At 43.6% G+C, this 26766-nt stretch overlaps 1 protein-coding gene across 1 annotated transcript in view; it reads left to right on the top strand.

Annotated features, from left to right (window-relative positions):
- RGP1 (RGP1 homolog, RAB6A GEF complex partner 1) overlaps positions 1 to 26766 on the top strand; it is a 145747-nt gene that overhangs the window by 24739 nt on the left and 94242 nt on the right. Inside the window, exons 2-5 of the mRNA XM_053700955.1 lie at positions 16771 to 16907; positions 17102 to 17185; positions 17333 to 17482; positions 17659 to 17805. Of these exons, the coding sequence (XP_053556930.1) occupies positions 16771 to 16907; positions 17102 to 17185; positions 17333 to 17482; positions 17659 to 17805 (518 nt within the window). The remainder of the gene's footprint in view (positions 1 to 16770; positions 16908 to 17101; positions 17186 to 17332; positions 17483 to 17658; positions 17806 to 26766) is intronic.

Below are 26766 nucleotides of genomic sequence, written 5' to 3' on the forward strand. Positions count from 1 at the left end.
CAGCACCATAAGGTCTCTCTGTTGTACATGGCAATAGTAGGAGCATAATCCCAGCACCATAAAGTCTCTCTGTTGTACATGGCAATAGTAGGAGCATAATCCCAGCACCATAAGGTCTCTCTGTTGTACACTGGCAATAGTAGGAGCAAAATTCCAGCACCATAAAGTCTCTGTTGTACACGGCAATAGTAGGAGCATAATCCCAGCACCATAAGGTCTCTCTGTTGTACACGGCAATAGTAGGAGCATAATCCCAGCACCATAAGGTCTCTGTTGTACACGGCAATAGTAGGAGCATAATCCCAGCACCATAAGGTCTCTCTGTTGTACACGGCAATAGATAGGAGCATAATCCAGCACCATAAGGTCTCTCTGTTTGTACACGGCAATAGTAGGAGCATAATCCCAGCACCATAAGGTCTCTCTGTTGTACACGGCAATAGTAGGAGCATAATCCCAGCACCATAAGGTCTCTCTGTTGTACACGGCAATAGTAGGAGCATAATCCCAGCACCATAAGGTCTCTCTGTTGTACATGGCAATAGTAGGAGCATAATCCAGCACCATAAGGTCTCTCTGTTGTACACGGCAATAGTAGGAGCCATAATCCAGCACCATAAGGTCTCTCTGTTGTACAACGGCAATAGTAGGAGCATAATCCCAGCACCATAAGGTCTCCTGTTGTACATGGCAATAGTAGGAGCATAAACCCAGCACCATAAGGTCTCTCTGTTGTACACGGCAATAGTAGGAGCATAATCCCAGCACCATAAGGTCTCTGTTGTACACGGCAATAGTAGGAGCATAATCCAGCACCATAAGGTCTCTCTGTTGTACACGGCAATAGTAGGAGCATAATCTCCAGCACCATAAGGTCTCTCTGTTGTACACGGCAATAGTAGGAGCATAATCCCAGCACCATAAGGTCTCTCTGTTGTACATGGCAATAGTAGGAGCATAATCCCAGCACCATAAGGTCTCTCTGTTGTACATGGCAATAGTAGGAGCATAATCCCAGCACCATAAGGTCTCTCTGTTGTACACGGAAATAGTAGGAGCACAATCCCAGCACCATAAGGTCTCTCTGTTGTACACGGCAATAGTAGGAGCATAATCCCAGCACCATAAGGTCTCTCTGTTGTACACGGCAATAGTAGGAGCATAATCCCAGCACCATAAGGTCTCTCTGTTGTACACGGCAATAGTAGGAGCATAATCCCAGCACCATAAGGTCTCTCTGTTGTACACGGCAATAGTAGGAGCATAATCCCAGCACCATAAGGTCTCCCTGTTGTACACGGCAATAGTAGGAGCATAATCTCAGCACCATAAAGGCTCTCTGTTGTACACTGGCAATAGTAGGAGCATAATCCAGCACCATAAAGTCTCTCTGTTGTACACGGCAATAGTAGGAGCATAATCCCAGCACCATAAGGTCTCTGTTGTACACGGCAATAGTAGGAGCATAATCCCAGCACCATAAGGTCTCTCTGTTGTACACGGCAATAGTAGGAGCATAATCCCAGCACCATAAGGTCTCTCTGTTGTACACGGCAATAGTAGGAGCATAATCCCAGCACCATAAGGTCTCTGTTGTACACGGCAATAGTAGGAGCATAATCCCAGCACCATAAAGTCTCTGTTGTACACGGCAATAGTAGGAGCATAATCCAGCACCATAAGGTCTCTCTGTTGTACACGGCAATAGTAGGAGCATAATCCCAGCACCATAAGGTCTCTGTTGTACATGGCAATAGTAGGAGCATAATCCCAGCACCATAAGGTCTCTGTTGTACACGGCAATAGTAGGAGCATAATCCCAGCACCATAAGGTCTCTGTGTTGTACACGGCAATAGTAGGAGCATAATCCCAGCACCATAAGGTCTCTCTGTTGTACACGGCAATAGTAGGAGCATAATCCCAGCACCATAAAGTCGGTGTTGTACACGGCAATAGTAGGAGCATAATCCCAGCACCATAAAGTCTCTCTGTTGTACACGGCAATAGTAGGAGCATAATCCCAGCACCATAAGGTCTCTGTTGTACACGGCAATAGTAGGAGCATAATCCCAGCACCATAAGGTCTCTCTGTTGTACACGGCAATAGTAGGAGCATAATCCCAGCACCATAAGGTCTCTGTTGTACATGGCAATAGTAGGAGCATAATCTCAGCACCATAAGGTCTCTCTGTTGTACACGGCAATAGTAGGAGCATAATCCCAGCACCATAAGGTCTCTGTTGTACATGGCAATAGTAGGAGCATAATCCCAGCACCATAAGGTCTCTCTGTTGTACATGGCAATAGTAGGAGCATAATCCAGCACCATAAGGTCTCTGTTGTACACGGCAATAGTAGGAGCATAATCTCAGCACCATAAGGTCTCTCTGTTGTACACGGCAATAGTAGGAGCATAATCCCAGCACCATAAGGTCTCTCTGTTGTACACGGCAATAGTAGGAGCATAATCCCAGCACCATAAGGTCTCTCTGTTGTACAAGGCAATAGTAGGAGCATAATCCCAGCACCATAAGGTCTCTCTGTTGTACACGGCAATAGTAGGAGCATAATCCCAGCACCATAAAGGTCTCTCTGTTGTACATGGCAATAGTAGGAGCATAATCCCAGCACCATAAGGTCTCTCTGTTGTACACGGCAATAGTAGGAGCATAATCCCAGCACCATAAGGTCTCTCTGTTGTACATGGCAATAGTAGGAGCATAATCCCAGCACCATAAGGTCTCTCTGTTGTACATGGCAATAGTAGGAGCATAATCCCAGCACCATAAAGGTCTCTCTGTTGTACATCGGCAATAGTAGGAGCATAATCCCAGCACCATAAGGTCTCTCTGTTGTACACGGCAATAGTAGGAGCATAATCCCAGCACCATAAAGGTCTCTCTGTTGTACATGGCAATAGTAGGAGCATAATCCCAGCACCATAAGGTCTCTCTGTTGTACATGGCAATAGTAGGAGCATAATCCCAGCACCATAAGGTCTCTCTGTTGTACACGGCAATAGTAGGAGCATAATCCCAGCACCATAAGGTCTCTCTGTTGTACATGGCAATAGTAGGAGCATAATCCCAGCACCATAAGGTCTCTGTTGTACATGGCAATAGTAGGAGCATAATCCCAGCACCATAAAGTCTCTCTGTTGTACATGGCAATAGTAGGAGCATAATCCCAGCACCATAAGGTCTCTCTGTTGTACACTGGCAATAGTAGGAGCATAATCCCAGCACCATAAGGTCTCTCTGTTGTACACGGCAATAGTAGGAGCATAATCCCAGCACCATAAGGTCTCTCTGTTGTACACGGCAATAGTAGGAGCATAATCCCAGCACCATAAGGTCTCTCTGTTGTACACGGCAATAGTAGGAGCATAATCCCAGCACCATAAGTCTCTCTGTTGTACATGGCAATAGTAGGAGCATAATCCCAGCACCATAAGGTCTCTGTGTTGTACATGGCAATAGTAGGAGCATAATCCCAGCACCATAAAGTCTCTGTAGTACACGGCAATAGTAGGAGCATAATCCCAGCACCATAAGGTCTCTGTGTTGTACATGGCAATAGTAGGAGCATAATCTCAGCACCATAAGGTCTCTCTGTTGTACATGGCAATAGTAGGAGCATAATCCCAGCACCTATAAGTCTCCCTGTTGTACATGGCAATAGTAGGAGCATAATCCAGCAACATAAGGTCTATCTGTTGTACATGGCAATAGTAGGAGCATAATCCCAGCACCATAAGGTCTCTCTGTTGTACACGGCAATAGTAGGAGCATAATCTCAGCACCATAAGGTCTCTCTGTTGTACATGGCAATAGTAGGAGCATAATCCCAGCACCATAAGGTCTCTGTTGTACACGGCAATAGTAGGAGCATAATCCCAGCACCATAAGGTCTCTGTTGTACACGGCAATAGTAGGAGCATAATCTCAGCACCATAAGGTCTCTGTGTTGTACACGGCAATAGTAGGAGCATAATCTCAGCACCATAAGGTCTCTCTGTTGTACACGGCAATAGTAGGAGCATAATCCCAGCACCATAAGGTCTCTGTTGTACACGGCAATAGTAGGAGCATAATCTCAGCACCATAAGGTCTCTCTGTTGTACACGGCAATAGTAGGAGCATAATCCCAGCACCATAAAGTCTCTCTGTTGTACACGGCAATAGTAGGAGCATAATCCCAGCACCATAAGGTCTCTCTGTTGTACATGGCAATAGTAGGAGCATAATCCCAGCACCATAAAGTCTCTCTGTTGTACACGGCAATAGTAGGAGCATAATCCCAGCACCATAAAGTCTCTGTTGTACACGGCAATAGTAGGAGCATAATCTCAGCACCATAAAGTCTCTCTGTTGTACACGGCAATAGTAGGAGCATAATCCCAGCACCATAAAGTCTCTCTGTTGTACACGGCAATAGTAGGAGCATAATCCCAGCACCATAAAGTCTCTGTGTTGTACATGGCAATAGTAGGAGCATAATCCCAGCACCATAAAGTCTCTGTTGTACACGGCAATAGTAGGAGCATAATCCCAGCACCATAAGGTCTCTCTATTGTACACGGCAATAGTAGGAGCATAATCCCAGCACCATAAGGTCTCCCTGTTGTACACGGCAATAGTAGGAGCATAATCCCAGCACCATAAGGTCTCCCTGTTGTACACGGCAATAGTAGGAGAATAATCCCAGCACCATAAAGTCTCTCTGTTGTACACGGCAATAGTAGGAGCATAATCCCAGCACCATAAAGTCTCTGTTGTACACGGCAATAGTAGGAGCATAATCCCAGCACCATAAAGTCTCTCTGTTGTACATGGCAATAGTAGGAGCATAATCCCAGCACCATAAGGTCTCTCTGTTGTACACGGCAATAGTAGGAGCATAATCCCAGCACCATAAGGTCTCTCTGTTGTACACGGCAATAGTAGGAGCATAATCCCAGCACCATAAGGTCTCTCTGTTGTACATGGCAATAGTAGGATCATAATCCCAGCACCATAAGGTCTCTGTTGTACATGGCAATAGTAGGAGCATAATCCCAGCACCATAAGGTCTCTCTGTTGTACATGGCAATAGTAGGAGCATAATCTCAGCACCATAAGGTCTCTGTGTTGTACATGGCAATAGTAGGAGCATAATCCCAGCACCATAAGGTCTCTCTGTTGTACATGGCAATAGTAGGAGCATAATCTCAGCACCATAAAGTCTCTCTGTTGTACACCTCAATAGTAGGAGCATAATCCCAGCACCATAAGGTCTCTCTGTTGTACACGGCAATAGTAGGAGCATAATCCCAGCACCATAAGGTCTCTCTGTTGTACACGGCAATAGTAGGAGCATAATCCCAGCACCATAAGGTCTCTCTGTTGTACACGGCAATAGTAGGAGCTTAATCCCAGCACCATAAAGTCTCTCTGTTGTACATGGCAATAGTAGGAGCATAATCCCAGCACCATAAAGTCTCCCTGTTGTACATGGCAATAGTAGGAGCATAATCTCCGCACCATAAAGTCTCTCTGTTGTACACGGCAATAGTAGGAGCATAATCCCAGCACCATAAGGTCTCTCTGTTGTACACGGCAATAGTAGGAGCTTAATCCCAGCACCATAAGGTCTCTCTGTTGTACACGGCAATAGTAGGAGCATAATCCCAGCACCATAAAGTCTCCCTGTTGTTCATGGCAATAGTAGGAGCATAATCTCCGCACCATAAGGTCTCTGTGTTGTACATGGCAATAGTAGGAGCATAATCCCAGCACCATAAGGTCTCTGTTGTACACGGCAATAGTAGGAGCATAATCCCAGCACCATAAGGTCTCTGTGTTGTACATGGAAATAGTAGGAGCATAATCTCAGCACCATAAGGTCTCTCTGTTGTACATGGCAATAGTAGGAGCATAATCCCAGCACCATAAAGTCTCCCTGTTGTACATGGCAATAGTAGGAGCATAATCCCAGCAACATAAGGTCTCTCTGTTGTACATGGCAATAGTAGGAGCATAATCTCAGCACCATAAGGTCTCTCTGTTGTACACGGCAATAGTAGGAGCATAATCCCAGCACCATAAAGTCTCTGTTGTACATGGCAATAGTAGGAGCATAATCTCAGCACCATAAAGTCTCTGTTGTACATGGCAATAGTAGGAGCATAATCTCAGCACCATAAGGTCTCTCTGTTGTACATGGCAATAGTAGGAGCATAATCCCAGCACCATAAAGTCTCTGTTGTACGTGGCAATAGTAGGAGCATAATCCCAGCACCATAAAGTCTCTCTGTTGTACACGGCAATAGTAGGAGCATAATCCCAGCACCATAAGGTCTCTGTGTTGTACATGGCAATAGTAGGAGCATAATCCCAGCACCATAAAGTCTCTCTGTTGTACACGGCAATAGTAGGAGCATAATCCCAGCACCATAAGGTCTCTGTGTTGTACATGGCAATAGTAGGAGCATAATCCCAGCACCATAAAGTCTCTATTGTACACGGCAATAGTAGGAGCATAATCCCAGCACCATAAGGTCTCCCTGTTGTACACGGCAATAGTAGGAGAATAATCCCAGCACCATAAGGTCTCTCTGTTGTACACGGCAATAGTAGGAGCATAATCCCAGCACCATAAAGTCTCTGTTGTACACGGCAATAGTAGGAGCATAATCCCAGCACCATAAAGTCTCTCTGTTGTACATGGCAATAGTAGGAGCATAATCCCAGCACCATAAAGTCTCTCTGTTGTACATGGCAATAGTAGGAGCATAATCCCAGCACCATAAGGTCTCTCTGTTGTACACGGCAATAGTAGGAGCATAATCCCAGCACCATAAGGTCTGTGTTGTACATAGCAATAGTAGGAGCATAATCCCGGCACCATAAGGTCTCTGTGTTGTACACGGCAATAGTTGGAGCATAATCCCTGCACCATAAGGTCTCTCTGTTGCACATGGCAATAGTAGGAACATAATCTCAGCACCATAAGGTCTCTCTGTTGTACATGGCAATAGTAGGAGCATAATCCCAGCACCATAAAATCTCTGTTGTACATGGCAATAGTAGGAGCATAATCTCAGCACCATAAAGTCTCTGTTGTACATGGCAATAGTAGGAGCATAATCTCAGCACCATAAGGTCTCTCTGTTGTACATGGCAATAGTAGGAGCATAATCCCAGCACCATAAAGTCTCTGTTGTACATGGCAATAGTAGGAGCATAATCCCAGCACCATAAGGTCTCTCTGTTGTACACGGCAATAGTAGGAGCATAATCTCAGCACCATAAAGTCTCTCTGTTGTACATGGCAATAGTAGGAGCATAATCCCAGCACCATAAGGTCTCTCTGTTGTACACGGCAATAGTAGGAGCATAATCCCAGCACCATAAGGTCTCTCTGTTGTACATGGCAATAGTAGGAGCATAATCCCAGCACCATAAAGTCTCTGTGTTGTACATGGCAATAGTAGGAGCATAATCCCAGCACCATAAAGTCTCTGTGTTGTACATGGCAATAGTAGGAGCACAATCCCAGCACCATAAGGTCTCTGTGTTGTACACGGCAATAGTAGGAGCATAATCCCAGCACCATAAGGTCTCTCTGTTGTACATGGCAATAGTAGGAGCATAATCCCAGCACCATAAGGTCTCTGTGTTGTACACGGCAATAGTAGGAGCATAATCTCAGCACCATAAAGTCTCTCTGTTGTACACGGCAATAGTAGGAGCATAATCCCAGCACCATAAGGTCTCTGTTGTACATGGCAATAGTAGGAGCATAATCCCAGCACCATAAAGTCTCTGTGTAGGAGCATAATCCCAGCACCATAAGGTCTCTGTGTTGTACATGGCAATAGTAGGAGCTTAATCCCAGCACCATAAAGTCTCTGTGTTGTACACGGCAATAGTAGGAGCATAATCCCAGCACCATAAGGTCTCTCTGTTGTACATGGCAATAGTAGGAGCATAATCCCAGCACCATAAGGTCTCTGTGTTGTACACGGCAATAGTAGGAGCATAATCTCAGCACCATAAAGTCTCTCTGTTGTACACGGCAATAGTAGGAGCATAATCCCAGCACCATAAGGTCTCTGTTGTACATGGCAATAGTAGGAGCATAATCCCAGCACCATAAAGTCTCTGTGTAGGAGCATAATCCCAGCACCATAAGGTCTCTGTGTTGTACATGGCAATAGTAGGAGCTTAATCCCAGCACCATAAAGTCTCTGTGTTGTACATGGCAATAGTAGTAGCTTAATCCGAGCACCATAAGGTCTCTGTGTTGTACATGGCAATAGTAGGAGCACAATCCCAGCACCATAAAGTCTCCCTGTTGTACACGGCAATAGTAGGAGCATAATCCTAGCACCATAAGGTCTCTCTGTTGTACATGGCAATAGTAGGAGCATAATCCCAGCACCATAAGGTCTCTCTGTTGTACATGGCAATAGTAGGAGCATAATCTCAGCACCATAAGGTCTCTCTGTTGTACACGGCAATAGTAGGAGCTTAATCCCAGCACCATAAGGTCTCTCTGTTTTACACGGCAATAGTAGGAGCACAATCCCAGCACCATAAGGTCTCTCTGTTGTACACGGCAATAGTAGGAGCATAATCCCAGCACCATAAGGTCTCTGTTGTACATGGCAATAGTAGGAGCATAATCCCAGCACCATAAAGTCTCTCTGTTGTACACGGCAATAGTAGGAGCATAATCCCAGCACCATAAGGTCTCCCTGTTGTACACGGCAATAGTAGGAGCATAATCCCAGCACCATAAGGTCTCCCTGTTGTACATGGCAATAGTAGGAGCATAATCCCAGCACCATAAAGTCTCTGTTGTACACGGCAATAGTAGGAGCATAATCTTAGCACCATAAAGTCTCTCTGTTGTACACGGCAATAGTAGGAGCATAATCCCAGCACCATAAGGTCTCTGTTGTACACGGCAATAGTAGGAGCTTAATCCCAGCACCATAAGGTCTCTCTGTTGTACACGGCAATAGTAGGAGCTTAATCCCAGCACCATAAAGTCTCTCTGTTGTACACGGCAATAGTAGGAGCATAATCCCAGCACCATAAGGTCTCTCTGTTGTACACGGCAATAGTAGGAGCATAATCCCAGCACCATAAGGGCTCCCTGTTGTACACGGCAATAGTAGGAGCATAATCTCAGCACCATAAGGTCTCTCTGTTGTACATGGCAATAGTAGGAGCATAATCCCAGCACCATAAAGTCTCTGTTGTACACGGCAATAGTAGGAGCATAATCCCAGCACCATAAGGTCTCTCTGTTGTACACGGCAATAGTAGGAGCATAATCCCAGCACCATAAGGTCTCTCTGTTGCACACAGCAATAGTAGGAGCATAATTCCAGCACCATAAGGGCTCCCTGTTGTACACGGCAATAGTAGGAGCATAATCTCAGCACCATAAGGTCTCTCTGTTGTACACGGCAATAGTAGGAGCATAATCCCAGCACCATAAGGTCTCTCTGTTGTACACGGCAATAGTAGGAGCATAATCCCAGCACCATAAGGTCTCTCTGTTGTACACGGCAATAGCAGGAGCATAATCCCAGCACCATAAGGTCTCTCTGTTGTACATGGCAATAGTAGGAGCACAATCCCAGCACCATAAGGTCTCTGTGTTGTACACGGCAATAGTAGGAGCATAATCCCAGCACCATAAGGTCTCTCTGTTGTACATGGCAATAGTAGGAGCATAATCCCAGCACCATAAGGTCTCTCTGTTGTACATGGCAATAGTAGGAGCATAATCCCAGCACCATAAATTCTCTCTGTTGTACATGGCAATAGTAGGAGCTTAATCCCAGCACCATAAGGTCTCTCTGTTGTACACGGCAATAGTAGGAGCTTAATCCCAGCACCATAAAGTCTCCCTGTTGTACACGCCAATAGTAGGAGCATAATCCCAGCACCATAAGGTCTCTCTGTTGTACACGGCAATAGTAGGAGCATAATCCCAGCACCATAAGGTCTCTCTGTTGTACATGGCAATAGTAGGAGCACAATCCCAGCACCATAAGGTTTCTCTGTTGTACACGGCAATAGTAGGAGCATAATCCCAGCACCATAAGGTCTCTGTGTTGTACACGGCAATAGTAGGAGCATAATCCCAGCACCATAAAGTCTCTGTGTTGTACATGGCAATAGTAGGAGCATAATCCCAGCACCATAAAGTCTCTGTGTTGTACACGGCAATAGTAGGAGCATAATCCCAGCACCATAAGGTCTCCCTGTTGTACACGGCAATAGTAGGAGCATAATCCCAGCACCATAAGGTCTCTCTGTTGTACATGGCAATAGTAGGAGCACAATCCCAGCACCATAAGGTCTCTGTTGTACATGGCAATAGTAGGAGCATAATCCCAGCACCATAAAGTCTCTCTGTTGTACACGGCAATAGTAGGAGCATAATCCCAGCACCATAAGCTCTCTGTTGTACACGGCAATAGTAGGAGCATAATCCCAGCACCATTAGGTCTCTCTGTTGTACATGGCAATAGTAGGAGCATAATCCCAGCACCATAAGGTCTCTCTGTTGTACACGGCAATAGTAGGAGCATAATCCCAGCACCAAAAGGTCTCTGTGTTGTACACGGCAATAGCAGGAGCATAATCCCAGCACCATAAGGTTTCTCTGTTGTACACGGCAATAGTAGGAGCATAATCTCAGCACCATAAGGTCTCTCTGTTGTACACGGCAATAGTAGGAGCATAATCCCAGCACCATAAGGTCTCTCTGTTGTACATGGCAATAGTAGGAGCATAATCCCAGCACCATAAGGTCTCTCTGTTGTACACGGCAATAGTAGGAGCATAATCCCAGCACCATAAAGTCTCTGTTGTACACGGCAATAGTAGGAGCACAATCCCAGCACCATAAGGTCTCTGTGTTGTACATGGCAATAGTAGGAGCATAATCCCAGCACCATAAGGTCTCTCTGTTGTACACGGCAATAGTAGGAGCACAATCCCAGCACCATAAGGTCTCTCTGTTGTACACGGCAATAGTAGGAGCATAATCCCAGCACCATAAGGTCTCTCTGTTGTACATGGCAATAGTAGGAGCACAATCCCAGCACCATAAGGTCTCTGTTGTACATGGCAATAGTAGGAGCATAATCCCAGCACCATAAAGTCTCTCTGTTGTACATGGCAATAGTAGGAGCATAATCCCAGCACCATAAGGTCTCTCTGTTGTACATGGCAATAGTAGGAGCACAATCCCAGCACCATAAGGTCTCTGTTGTACACGGCAATAGTAGGAGCATAATCCCAGCACCATAAGGTCTCTCTGTTGTACACGGCAATAGTAGGAGCATAATCCCAGCACCATAAGGTCTCTCTGTTGTACATGGCAATAGTAGGAGCATAATCCCAGCACCATAAGGTCTCTCTGTTGTACACGGCAATAGTAGGAGCATAATCCCAGCACCATAAAGTCTCTGTTGTACACGGCAATAGTAGGAGCACAATCCCAGCACCATAAGGTCTCTGTTGTACATGGCAATAGTAGGAGCATAATCCCAGCACCATAAGGTCTCTCTGTTGTACACGGCAATAGTAGGAGCACAATCCCAGCACCATAAGGTCTCTCTGTTGTACACGGCAATAGTAGGAGCATAATCCCAGCACCATAAGGTCTCTCTGTTGTACATGGCAATAGTAGGAGCACAATCCCAGCACCATAAGGTCTCTGTTGTACATGGCAATAGTAGGAGCATAATCCCAGCACCATAAAGTCTCTCTGTTGTACATGGCAATAGTAGGAGCATAATCCCAGCACCATAAGGTCTCTCTGTTGTACATGGCAATAGTAGGAGCACAATCCCAGCACCATAAGGTCTCTGTTGTACACGGCAATAGTAGGAGCATAATCCCAGCACCATAAGGTCTCTCTGTTGTACACGGCAATAGTAGGAGCATAATCCCAGCACCATTAGGTCTCTCTGTTGTACATGGCAATAGTAGGAGCATAATCCCAGCACCATAAGGTCTCTCTGTTGTACACGGCAATAGTAGGAGCACAATCCCAGCACCATAAGGTCTCTGTGTTGTACACGGCAATAGTAGGAGCATAATCCCAGCACCATAAGGTCTCTGTTGTACATGGCAATAGTAGGAGCATAATCCCAGCACCATAAGGTCTCTCTGTTGTACACGGCAATAGTAGGAGCATAATCCCAGCACCAAAAGGTCTCTGTGTTGTACACGGCAATAGCAGGAGCATAATCCCAGCACCATAAGGTCTCTCTGTTGTACACGGCAATAGTAGGAGCATAATCTCAGCACCATAAGGTCTCTCTGTTGTACACGGCAATAGTAGGAGCATAATCCCAGCACCATAAGGTCTCTCTGTTGTACATGGCAATAGTAGGAGCATAATCCCAGCACCATAAGGTCTCTCTGTTGTACACGGCAATAGTAGGAGCATAATCCCAGCACCATAAAGTCTCTGTTGTACATGGCAATAGTAGGAGCACAATCCCAGCACCATAAGGTCTCTGTGTTGTACATGGCAATAGTAGGAGCATAATCCCAGCACCATAAAGTCTCTCTGTTGTACACAGCAATAGTAGGAGCACAATCCCAGCACCATAAGGTCTCTGTTGTACATGGCAATAGTAGGAGCATAATCCTAAAACCTGCTATGTCGGATAACTGTTTGATGTATATGTAGGGCTTGATTCTATATCATGAGCTAGTGCTAAATAGAAATACAGACAAACTGAACCTGGGTTTCTGGACAGACTGGGGCCAATAGATTCTAATACTCTCCACCAACACTCGGCCTTTAATGACCATTAAGCCAAGAGACCATGGTGGATGATTGTTACTTGTTGCGTGAAGAGTTGGCACAGGGGGGGATTCTCTGGGCTCTATAAGAAGAGAATTAGCAGAATAAGTGAAGTTCATTTAAGCAATTTATGAAGCCTGTGAGATGTTCTATATATTAGTGTAATTGGTTGTTTCTGAAGTGATACATAGCTATTGGTTGTTTGATTAAGGGAGAAAAAGGGGTTCATGTGAGATAGGGAGTCTGAGGAGATTTGTTGATGATTTGCAGTTTCTTAGCACCTTGGAGTTACTCAGGTCGTCGCGCTCAGGGGGTGAGTTACTCAGGTCGGCGCGCTCAGGGGGTGAGTTACTCGGGTCGGCGCGCTCAGGGGGTGAGTTACTCAGGTCGGCGCGCTCAAGGGGTGAGTTACTCGGGTCGGCGCGCTCAGGGGGTGAGTTACTCAGGTCGGCGCGCTCAGGGGGTGAGTTACTCGGGTCGGCGCGCTCAGGGGGTGAGTTACTCGGGTCGGCGCGCTCAGGGGGTGAGTTACTCAGGTCGGCGCGCTCAGGGGGTGAGTTACTCAGGTCGGCGCGCTCAGGGGGTGAGTTACTCAGGTCGGCGCGCTCAAGGGGTGAGTTACTCAGGTCGGCGCGCTCAGGGGGTGAGTTACTCAGGTCGGCGCGCTCAGGGGGTGAGTTACTCAGGTCGGCGCGCTCAGGGGGTGAGTTACTCAGGTCGTCGCGCTCAGGGGGTGAGTTACTCAGGTCGGCGCGCTCAGGGGGTGAGTTACTCAGGTCGGCGCGCTCAGGGGGTGAGTTACTCAGGTCGGCGCGCTCAGGGGGTGAGTTACTCAGGTCGGCGCGCTCAGGGGGTGAGTTACTCAGGTCGGCGCGCTCAGGGGGTGAGTTACTCGGGTCGGCGCGCTCAGGGGGTGAGTTACTCAGGTCGGCGCGCTCAGGGGGTGAGTTACTCAGGTCGGCGCGCTCAGGGGGTGAGTTACTCAGGTCGGCGCGCTCAAGGGGTGAGTTACTCAGGTCATGAGGTATGTTTTAGTAGTCCTCTTTGTAAGTGTAGCATTAACTTATACACTTGCTGATCACTGCTAACATCTCACTCTGTGCCTCTGAAACCCTATATATAAAAAAATGTTTATGGAAGTCAGAATGTAACCTGTCGTGAGTCAGTAATTTGCAACTACAGAGCACATTAACATTCTTTTTATACCATATCTTTAGGATTACTAACAGGAAGTGTTATTACCCACAGAAGCATCAATTAAAAATAATCATACGTCAAAGTGACCTCACCTAGCCTGAGCATGAATGTTAGAGGGCTGGACTCTGATACTCTAAATGTACCTTATGTTAGCTGCTTAACAGTGTGTGTGTAAAAAATATATATATATATATGAAATAGTAAATATATACTCTTAAAGATAAATGCACCTAATGAAACAGCAGTAAAAAGACCCATATAGGGACATATGTGAGCTGGTAACGTTGATAGATGCAGCTGAAATTTAAACTTACAGGATGAGACCTCAATCCTATGGGGTAAAGTATAGAGAAGTCTCTGAAGAAGAAGGAACTATTGCAGAAATCCTTTGAAACGCGTTAGCCATATGAACTATATCTGAACACCGGAGGATCCGGTTTGTTATTCCTGCTGAGGCTGACGTTTGGGATTTTAGCCCGGCATACATAGAGAGCGATTATTACTCACATGTACAATCTCTGAAACAGCCTTTAAAATACCTCATACTACTTTGAGGTTAACTAATGTAAGCAGGCATTTTAATAGTGTGTTTTTCATGTGAATAAATTGTATCATATTTTTAAACATTGTCACACTATATTGCGGCTTCGTTATTTTCATATATAATCCTGGGGAGACCGAAGGACAAAAGAAATACAGATTTGTCAGTGATTCGAATATCTCGTCACACTCTGCGAGGGGAGCGGATTTTCATGCCTTACCTCATAGGATTGAATTTAAATTACCGTTACCAGCTCACATATGTCACTATATGGGTCTTTTACTGCTGTTAATACCTACGGTTTCATTAGGTGCATTTATCTTTAAGAGTATTTATTTACTATTTCTTTGCACTGCATATATAGATTTGATACTACAAAACCAGCGCTATCTTCCCTTTTGTTCCTCTACATTTCCATTTTTTCCATTGGGAAAGTGTTTACTGGAGTTTTGTTCCAGTTCTCTTTTCCCTTAAAGGGATAGCAGCTTAGGGTTCTGGTTACTGTTCTGGGGAAAGTTTTTGTGACCTAGTCCTTATTTGTCTCTAGTCTCATAGTTTGTAGCGCCTTTTTTTTTTTTTTTGCTTTTTGTTATATATATACATACATACATACATACATACAGTATGCTGCCCGTGTCACAGCCCTGTGCTAATGCTGCCCGTGTCACATCCCTGTGCTAATGCTGCCCGTGTCACATCCCTGTGCTAATGCTGCCCGTGTCACAGCCCTGTGCTAATGCTGCCCGTGTCACATCCCTGTGCTAATGCTGCCCCGTGTCACCGCCCTGTGCTAATGCCGCCCCGTGTCACAGCCCTGTGCTAATGCCGCCCCGTGTCACAGCCCTGTGCTAATGCCGCCCCGTGTCACAGCCCTGTGCTAATGCTGCCCCGTGTCACCGCCCTGTGCTAATGCCGCCCCGTGTCACCGCCCTGTGCTAATGCCGCCCCGTGTCACCGCCCTGTGCTAATGCCGCCCCGTGTCACAGCCCTGTGCTAATGCTGCCCCGTGTCACCGCCCTGTGCTAATGCCGCCCCGTGTCACCGCCCTGTGCTAATGCCGCCCCGTGTCACAGCCCTGTGCTAATGCCGCCCCGTGTAACCGCCCTGTGCTAATGCTGCCCCGTGTCACAGCCCTGTGCTAATGCTGCCCCGTGTCACAGCCCTGTGCTAATGCTGCCCCGTGTCACCGCCCTGTGCTAATGCCGCCCCGTGTCACCGCCCTGTGCTAATGCCGCCCCGTGTCACCGCCCTGTGCTAATGCTGCCCCCAGTCACAGCCCTGTGCTAATGCTGCCCCCAGTCACAGCCCTGTGCTAATGCTGCCCCCAGTCACAGCCCTGTGCTAATGCTGCCCCGTGTCACAGCCCTGTGCTAATGCTACCCCCAGTCACAGCCCTGTGCTAATGCTGCCCCGTGTCACAGCCCTGTGCTAATGCTGCCCCGTGTCACAGCCCTGTGCTAATGCTGCCCCGTGTCACAGCCCTGTGCTAATGCTGCCCCGTGTCACAGCCCTGTGCTAATGCTGCCCCGTGTCACAGCCCTGTGCTAATGCTGCCCCGTGTCACAGCCCTGTGCTAATGCTGCCCCGTGTCACAGCCCTGTGCTAATGCTGCCCCCAGTCACAGCCCTGTGCTAATGCTGCCCCCAGTCACAGCCCTGTGCTAATGCTGTCCCCAGTCACAGCCCTGTGCTAATGCTGCCCCCAGTCACAGCCCTGTGCACACACGTACCTGCCTCTGAATGGAGCACTTTAGTACAGATTGTAAGTATAGGCGATGCACTTTACAGACCTCCTAAGCCCAACCCAACAATATCTGTCCCTAACTGACTTCAGAAGAGGCGATAAGCATTGTTTTAACAACTGTGCCTACTTCAGCAACATGTCCAGGCCAGTGGCCACTGAAAAACACTTGAAGCAAACAAACTTTGAATGTATTGCACGACTACAGTAAAGTCTTGTTACTCCATGTTATGTCCCTTTAAGATATTTAAACCAAGAGCCTTGTAAGAGCATGTGTGTCATATGCTGTTACTTTACAACCATAGCAAAGGTTTTCTATGAACACATCTTACATTTTGCTGCTGTGTATGCTTAGGAGCAGGCTCTGATTGGCAGGTACGCACTGCCAGTAAGCTGGGAGATTTAGCACAGGCAGTAACTGGTATCTATCTGCAATATGAGTGTCTGTCATATTTCTTTCTAGTGAGACCTTAGCATGGGCCAGTGCTCAGATCCACTGCCAATTTCATGCCAGCGAGAGCCGGGTGCAGCTTCCGGCCAATGAGGAGCCCAGACAGGACGTTCAGGCTGAAAATGAGACGGTTTTTATACCAAACAGAGGTGAGATGGGCTCTATTTCTTTATCTGAGCTCAGTGCAGCCCAATCTGACTCCATGTTGTCTTTCGCCCTTCCTGTTGCCACTGTCACTGACTCTTTTCTGCCTCTTACCCATCTCACCTTTTTGTCTGTACTCCATCCGTTTTACTTGGGCTCCACTTGGGTTTCTTATGTCTGTTTATCTCTTCTACCCCAGGTGAACGTGGTCAGTGCATTCTCTCCACACCTCCTAAAATCCTGTTTTGTGACTTGCGTCTGGACCCCGGGGAGACAAAGTCATGTAAGTGTGTGATTAATGGTTTATAGGGTCTTGATAGGACACCGCACAGTGAAGCGGTAGATTACTGGCAAGACATGAGGAGGTAGATAGTACTGGCTCATCATGAGGAGACTAGTGTCATGTCAGTAACCCTTCTCCACAATACAGATTCCTACAGTGAGAGCCTGCCCCTTGCTGCTCCGCCCTCCTTCCGTGGCCAGGCAGTGAAATATGTCTACAAACTGACCATTGGTTGCCAGAGGGTCAACTGTCCCATCCAGCTTCTGCGGGTCCCGTTCCGAGTCTTGTTACTACCCGGTGAGTAGATCAGTGATGAAAGAAACAGAATTGTGATAAAATGGGCACATGCAGGCATTTGGTCAGTAGGGTGACATTGTATGAAGAAAACACATAGCCTAAAACAAATGTTTACTAGTTGCCCAGTCTGTAACAAACGTGGCACACTCAGAGCTTTGCTTGTGACTTATCTGCAGCCCTGCAAGGCTTCCAACCCCCTCAGGAAGATGAAGTTGCCCCTTCTAACCCGTTCCTGGATGTGGAGGAAGGGGGCAAGAAAGACTCGAGGCTCCTGGACTCTGCACTGGAGATTCTCATGGCAGTGACATCGCGACGGACTCTCCGTAAGTTTCCTTTGTAAACAAAACAGATATAACGTCAAACACAAGGGTTTTGTATAAAAAGGTTGTTTACTATCAATACCAAATCTAGATCTCATTGTGTTGCACTTTCACAAGAAAATATTCAGCTCCAAAAATAGCTAAATGCTGCTGTCAGCAGCCATATTTGTCATTTGTTTTATATCAAAACATCCGAATGCTCATACATCCGAATGCTCATACCTAATATTCGCATCTGTGACACCCTCTGTAATGACACCGTATGTGTGACTAATATTCTCATCTCTGTGACACCCTCTGTAATGACACCGTATGTGTGACTAATATTATCTCTGTGACACCCTCTGTAATGACACCGTATGTGTGACTAATATTCGCATCTGTGACACCCTCTGTAATGACACCGTATGTGTGACTAATATTCTCATCTCTGTGACACCCTCTGTAATGACACCGTATGTGTGACTAATATTATTATCTCTGTGACACCCTCTGTAATGACACCGTATGTGTGACTAATATTCTCATCTCTGTGACATCCTCTGTAATGACACCGTATGTGTGACTAATATTATTATCTCTGTGACATCCTCTGTAATGACACCGTATGTGTGACTAATATTCTCATCTCTGTGACATCCTCTGTAATGACACCATATGTGTGACTAATATTCACATCTCTGTGACACCCTCTGTAATGACACCGTATGTGTGACTAATATTCACATCTCTGTGACACCCTCTGTAATGACACCGTATGTGTGACTAATATTCTCATCTCTGTGACATCCTCTGTAATGACACCGTATGTGTGACTAATATTCGCATCTCTGTGACATCCTCTGTAATGACACCGTATGTGTGACTAATATTCGCATCTCTGTGACACCCTCTGTAATGACACCGTATGTGTGACTAATATTCTCATCTCTGTGACACCCTCTGTAATGACACCGTATGTGTGACTAATATTATCTCTGTGACACCCTCTGTAATGACACCGTATGTGTGACTAATATTCGCATCTGTGACACCCTCTGTAATGACACCGTATGTGTGACTAATATTCACATCTCTGTGACACCCTCCGCATTGACACCTTATGTGTGATTAATATTATTATCTCTGTGACACCCTCTGTAATGACACCGTATGTGTGACTAATATTATTATCTCTGTGACACCCTCTGTAATGACACCGTATGTGTGACTAATATTATTATCTCTGTGACACCCTCTGTAATGACACCGTATGTGTGACTAATATTCTCATCTCTGTGACATCCTCTGTAATGACACCGTATGTGTGACTAATATTATTATCTCTGTGACATCCTCTGTAATGACACCGTATGTGTGACTAATATTCTCATCTCTGTGACATCCTCTGTAATGACACCATATGTGTGACTAATATTCACATCTCTGTGACACCCTCTGTAATGACACCGTATGTGTGACTAATATTCACATCTCTGTGACACCCTCTGTAATGACACCGTATGTGTGACTAATATTCTCATCTCTGTGACATCCTCTGTAATGACACCGTATGTGTGACTAATATTCGCATCTCTGTGACATCCTCTGTAATGACACCGTATGTGTGACTAATATTCGCATCTCTGTGACATCCTCTGTAATGACACCGTATGTGTGACTAATATTCGCATCTCTGTGACACCCTCTGTAATGACACCGTATTTGTGACTAATATTCACATCTCTGTGACACCCTCTGTAATGACACCATATGTGTGACTAATATTCACATCTCTGTGACACCCTCTGTAATGACACCGTATGTGTGACTAATATTCACATCTCTGTGACACCCTCTGTAATGACACCGTATGTGTGACTAATATTCACATCTCTGTGACACCCTCTGTAATGACACCGTATGTGTGACTAATATTCTCATCTCTGTGACACCCTCTGTAATGACACCGTATGTGTGACTAATATTCACATCTCTGTGACACCCTCTGTAATGACACCGTATGTGTGACTAATCTCATCTCTGTGACACCCTCTGTAATGACACCGTATGTGTGACTAATATTCTCATCTCTGTGACACCCTCTGTAATGACACCGTATGTGTGACTAATATTCTCATCTCTGTGACACCCTCTGTAATGACACCGTATGTGTGACTAATATTCTCATCTCTGTGACACCCTCTGTAATGACACCGTATGTGTGACTAATTTCTTTCATGTAATTAGCAAGAGTCCATGAGCTAGTGACGTATGGGATATACATTCCTACCAGGAGGGGCAAAGTTTCCCAAACCTTAAAATGCCTATAAATACACCCCTCACCACACCCACAAATCAGTTTTACAAACTTTGCCTCCTATGGAGGTGGTGAAGTAAGTTTGTGCTAGATTCTACGTTGATATGCGCTCCGCAGCAGGTTGGAGCCCGGTTTTCCTCTCAGCGTGCAGTGAATGTCAGAGGGATGTGAGGAGAGTATTGCCTATTTGAATGCAATGATCTCCTTCTACGGGGTCTATTTCATAGGTTCTCTGTTATCGGTCGTAGAGATTCATCTCTTACCTCCCTTTTCAGATCGACGATATACTCTTATATATACCATTACCTCTACTGATTCTCGTTTCAGTACTGGTTTGGCTTTCTACTACATGTAGATGAGTGTCCTGGGGTAAGTAAGTAAGCTTATTTTTTGTGACACTCTAAGCTATGGTTAGGCACTTTTTTTATAAAGTTCTAAATATATGTATTCAAACATTTATTTGCCTTGATTCAGGATGTTCAATATTCCTTATTTCAGACAGTCAGTTTCATTATTTGGGATAATGCATTTGAATTGTAAATTTTTTCTTACCTTAAATTTGACTTTTTCCTGTGGGCTGTTAGGCTCGCGGGGCCTGATAATGCTTCATTTTATTGCGTCATTCTTGGCGCGGATTTTTTTGGCGCAAAAAAATTTCTTTGTCATTTCCGGCGTCGTACTTGTTGCCGGAAGTTGTGTTTGCGTCATATTTTTTTTTGACGTTTTGCGCCAAAAATGTCGGCGTCGCCGGATGTGGCGTCATTCTTGGCACCAAAAGCATTTAGGTGCCTAATAATGTGGGCGTCTTTTTTGGCGCTAAAAAATATGGGCGTCATTATTGTGTCCACATTATTTAAGTCTCATTGTTTATTGCTTCTGGTTGCTAGAAGCTTGTTCACTGGCATTTTTTCCCATTCCTGAAACTGTCATTTAAGGAATTTGATCAATTTTGCTTTATATGTTGTTTTTTCTATTACATATTGCAAGATGTCTCAGATTGACCCTGGATCAGAAGCTACTTCTAGAAAAACGCTTGACTGAGTTCAGTCCTACCAAAGCTAAGTTCATTTATTTTAAATGTTATAAATGTTTATCTTTAGCTATGGTTTGTAAGAGGTTATCATGATAAACTTTTACATGCAGAATCCATTAGTATTTATGCTTTATATATTGCTATTCTTTTTACATCTTATGTACAAGAAATACTTAGAAGATTTTTAAGAAATATTTTTCTGATTCTATTTTAAAGGCTTTGTCTGACATTGCGCCTTCTAATAAAAAATTTTAGGTCTTTTTCAACTTCTTTTTTAATTATTGAAGTTTCAAATGACCAACAACATACTGATTTATCCTTCTCTGATGATGTTTTTTCTCATTCAGAATTTTCTTCATCAGATATTGACTCTAACAAATCTACCTTTTTATTAAAGTACATTTGTTCTTTGTTGAAAAGGTGTTGATTATTTTGGATATTAAGGTAACTAGTTCTTTAAGACTAGCTAACACTATTTCTGCTTATTTATTCTTCTGTGTTTTCAGAGGTTTTTTTCCAATTCCTTATACTAGGGAATGGAATAGGCTGAAAATTTTCTTTTATTCCTTCTTCAAAGGTTTTAAACTATATTCTTTGCCGGCAGTTTAATTCAATTTGGAGGGTTCTCCAATTTATTGGGGCTATCTCTACTCCTACTAATTATGCTATTGTTTCTATAGCAAAATAGTATTTATTTTCTTTTAGATGGTTGTATCTTATTTATGGAAAATTATTTAGTTTCAGGTACTTTTCTTGGACCTGTGATTTATTTGGATGTTGCAATTGCTTCATTTTTTCTGTTTACTTTAAGTTCAAGTATCAGATTATGATTTATTTTAGCATTGTTAAAGGGACAAAATTTACTAGACTAGGTGCTGTTGCATTTGTCTTGTTTTGCATTTATTGATTATGCAAGTCCACTGTATTGTCTGGTCCTTTAACTGGACTATCATGCTAATAATTTCATTTGTGTCTTCTTTTTATTGAATATTTTCGCAAATGAGGTTTAATCTATGTCTTTAGCTGTTTGAGCTAGAAAAATTTTGTGATTTCTAAAAATCCATATTTCTTTTCTAAGATAATCAATTATTTGTTTTATGATTGGATTCAATTCTTAACTGTTACTCTGGGCTTCAAGATTGAGTTCTAAGACTAAAACTTTAAGCTTACATTAGTTTGGTTGTTCTTATTATGGAATGAATTCCTGAATTCTTTCCCAAGTAACATGTTTTTAATTGGAATTTTTTTCCGTTCAAAATCAGCTCCCTTAAATTGCGAAGTATGTGCCGTATTCCAGCTTGGCTGGCAAGGGGCAGGTTAAGACTTTTTTGAAATTTATTTGGTTCTATTCAGGTCCAAATTTCTTTGATTTTATTCCAGTAAGGCTAACACTTTCTTTAAGTGTGTTTCGGTCCTATTTATTTTGGGTACTGTTGGAGCATGGCTGGGCTCCCATGGGGTTCAAGCACTGCTCCGACCTGGAATCTTCTGGGGTATTTCTTCCAGTTCCATTTTTAGGAACTAAGTTTTGGAATCTTTATTCAGACTATTCTGCCTTTTTTTGGTCAGTGATAGCATTATTTGTTTTCTTTAGATACAATAAATGCATATTTTTTCTGTATTCATTCAGATTATTTTCTGAGGATGCGGAATCTCATATGATTCACTTTGTTCTTCAGGACATAGTTAGAGGATCTTTCTTTCAAAAGCTCTTGATTCCTCTCACAGGGGTCACCTTTTTTTTGGGGGGGTTTCCAGATAGTTTGTGTCACTGTCTTTGTCTCTATCAGACAAGGGACAATTTTATTGGGTTCCGTCTGTCGGTACCTTTAGTCTCTATTATTTCCTTCATTTGCTATATATGCATAGAAGTTTTAGGTCTTATGGCCACAGCATTGGATTCAATTCCCTTTGCTCATTTTCAATAGAAAGAACCTTTCCAGTCTTTTATGCTGAATTATGGTGCAGGGATTCTAGGATTTCGCATTTTAAATCTTCAAATCCTAATATTTATCTCTCATGATTTGGTGGTTAAGATCACCATCATTTAGTTCAACCTGGACCATGATCTCTACAGATGTGAGTCTTTTAGGTTGGGAGGCTGTCTGAGGATCTCTGTCAGCACAAGGGGTTTGGAAATCTCAGGAGGCGAGATTACCATTTGATATTTTCGAACTCCGTGTTTTCTCAGAGTTTTTCAGTTAGTTTCTTTTGAGGAAGAGACGTTTATTGTTTTTCAGACAATATCACATCTGTGGTGTATGTCAATCATCAGGGTGTGACTATCAGTCTTTAGACTGTGACAAAGTATCTCGGATATTTGCTTGGGCTAAATTTTGCTCCTATCTAAATTCTGGGGTCCTTTTCCCAGGTATAGACGTTTGGGAAGCGGATTATCTCTGTTAATCAAGCTTTACATCCGGGAGAATGGTCCTTACCCAGATATGTTTTTCAATTTTTCATATGTGAGGGCTTCCAGAAATAGATCTGTTGGCCTCTCGTCTTAACAAGGAATTTCCAAGGGGCCTATTTCAGGTCCGGGGATCCTCAGGCGGAAGTAGCGTATGCTTTGACACTTCCTTGGAATTATCATTCTGTCTATATCTTCCGCCTCTAGTTCTTCAAAATTCTAATGGAGCATTCGTTTGTACTGCTGGTGGTTCCAGCATGGCCTCACAGGTTTTGGTATGCGGATCTCATTCGGATGGCCAGTTGCCAACCTTGGACATTTCCGTTAAGACCAGTCCTTTTATCTCAAGGCCCATTTTTCCATCAGGATCTCAAATCATTTAATTTGAAGATATGGAGATTGAACATTTGATTCTTAAGTCATAGAGGTTTCTCTGACTCGGTGATTAATACTATGTTACAGGTTTGTAAATCTGTCTCTAGAAAGATTTATTATCGAGTTTGGAAGACTTTCATTTCTTGGTGTTCTTCTCATAAATTATTTTGGCATTCTTTTAGAATTCCTAGAATTTTACAATTTTTCAGGTTGGTTTTGTCTGCAAGTTATTTGAAAGGACAAATCTCTACTCTTTCTGTTCTTTTTCACAGAAAGATTGCTATTCATTCTGATATTCATTGTTTTGTGCAGGCTTTGGTTTGTATCAAGCCTGTCATTAAGTCAATATCTCCTCCTTGGAGTCTCAATTTGGTAATGAGGGCTTTACAGGCTCCTCCGTTTGAACCTTTGCGTTCTCTGGGCATTAAAATTACTTTCTTGGAAAGTTCTGTTCCTTTTGGTTATCTCTTCTGCTCGAAGAGTTTCTGAGTTTTCTGCTCTTTCTTGTGGATCTCCTTTTCTGATTTTTCATCAGGGTAAGGCAGTGTTCCTTCCTGTTATTCATTATTTTGTTCAGGCTTTGGTTCTTATCAAACCTGTCATTAAGCCAATTTCTCCTCCTTGGAGTTTTAATTTGGTTCTAAAAGCTTTACAGGCTCTTCTATTTGAGCATATGTTTTCTCTAGACATTATTTACTTTCATGGAAAGTATTGTTCTTTTTAGACATCTCTTCAGCTAGAACAATTTTTAATTATCTGTTCTTTCTTGTGAGTCTCCTTTTTCTGATTTTTTTTCATCAGGATAAGGTGGTTTTTGCTATCCTCATTTCATTTTTTACCTAAAGTTGTGATTTCTATCAACATTAGGGAGGAATTATTGTCTTTTACTAAGACTTCTTTGGTAAGATCCTTACATTCTTTGGATATGGTAAGAGTTTTGAAATCTTATGTTGAAGCTATTCAGATTTCAGATAGTCTTCTAGTCTATTTGTTATCTTTTCTGGTGTTAGGAAGGTCAAAAGGCTTCTGCCATTTATTTGGCATCTTGCTTAAACTTTTGATTCATCATGCTTATTTGGAGTCGGGTGGATTCCCGCCTCGGAGGATTACGGCTCATTCTACTAGGTAAGTTTCTACTTCCTGGGCTTTTTAAGAATGAAGCTTCTGTTGATCAGATTTGCAAAGCAATGACTTGGTCTTCTTTGCATACTTTTACTATGTTCTACCATTTTGATGTTTTCTCTTCTTTTGAAGCAGTTTTTGGTAGAATGGTACTTCAGGCAGCTGTTTCAGTTTGATTCTTCTGCTTATAATTTCAGTTTTTTTTCATTATAAAAATTTAAACTTTTTTGATTTGGGTAGTGGATTAATTTTTCAGCGGAATTAGCTGTCTTTATTTTATCCCTCCCTCTCTAGTGACTCTTGCGTGGAAGTTCCACATCTTGGGTATTTATTATCCCATACGTTACTAGCTCATGGACTCTTGTTAATTACATGAAAGAAAACATAATTTATGTAAGAACTTACCTGATAAATTCATTTCTTTCATATTAGCAAGAGTCCATGAGGCCCACCCTTTTTTTGTGGTGGTTATGATTTTTTGTATAAAGCACAATTATTCCATTTCCTTATTTTTTTGATGCTTTCGCTTTTTTCTTATCACCCCACTTCTTGGCTATTCGTTAAACTGAATTATGGGTGTGGTGAGGGGTGTATTTATAGGCATTTTAAGGTTTGGGAAACTTTGCCCCTCCTGGTAGGAATGTATATCCCATACGTCACTAGCTCATGGACTCTTGCTAATATGAAAGAAATTAATTTATCAGGTAAGTTCTTACATAAATTATGTTATTCTTATCTCTGTGACACCCTCTGTAATGACACCGTATGTGTGACTAATATTCTCATCTCTGTGACACCCTCTGTAATGACACCGTATGTGTGACTAATATTCTTTTCTTTCATGTAATTAGCAAGAGTCCATGAGCTAGTGACGTATGGGATATACATTCCTACCAGGAGGGGCAAAGTTTCCCAAACCTCAAAATGCCTATAAATACACCCCTCACCACACCCACAATTCAGTTTTACAAACGTTGCCTCCGATGGAGGTGGTGAAGTAAGTTTGTGCTAGATTCTACGTTGATATGCGCTCCGCAGCAAGTTGGAGCCCGGTTTTCCTCTCAGCGTGCAGTGAATGTCAGAGGGATGTGAGGAGAGTATTGCCTATTTGAATGCAGTGATCTCCTTCTACGGGGTCTATTTCATAGGTTCTCTGTTATCGGTCGTAGAGATTCATCTCTTACCTCCCTTTTCAGATCGACGATATACTCTTATATATACCATTACCTCTGCTGATTCTCGTTTCAGTACTGGTTTGGCTTTCTACAAACATGTAGATGAGTGTCCTGGGGTAAGTAAATCTTATTTTCTGTGACACTCTAAGCTATGGTTGGGCACTTTGAATACATATATTTAGAACTTTATAAACAAACATTTATTTGCCTTGACTCAGAATGTTCAACTTTCCTTATTTTCAGACAGTCAGTTTCATATTTGGGATAATGCATTTGATTTAATCATTTTTTCTTACCTTCAAAAATTTGACTCTTCCCTGTGGGCTGTTAGGCTCGCGGGGGCTGAAAATGCTTCATTTTATTGCGTCATTCTTGGCGCGGACTTTTTTGGCGCAAAAAATTTGTTTCCGTTTCCGGCGTCATACGTGTCGCCGGAAGTTGCGTCATTTTTTGACGTTATTTTGCGCCAAAAATGTCGGCGTTCCGGATGTGGCGTCATTTTGGCGCCAAAAAGCATTTAGGCGCCAAATAATGTGGGCGTCTTATTGGC

Source organism: Bombina bombina, chromosome 2 (assembly GCF_027579735.1).
Source record: "Bombina bombina isolate aBomBom1 chromosome 2, aBomBom1.pri, whole genome shotgun sequence".
Taxonomy (NCBI): domain Eukaryota; kingdom Metazoa; phylum Chordata; class Amphibia; order Anura; family Bombinatoridae; genus Bombina; species Bombina bombina.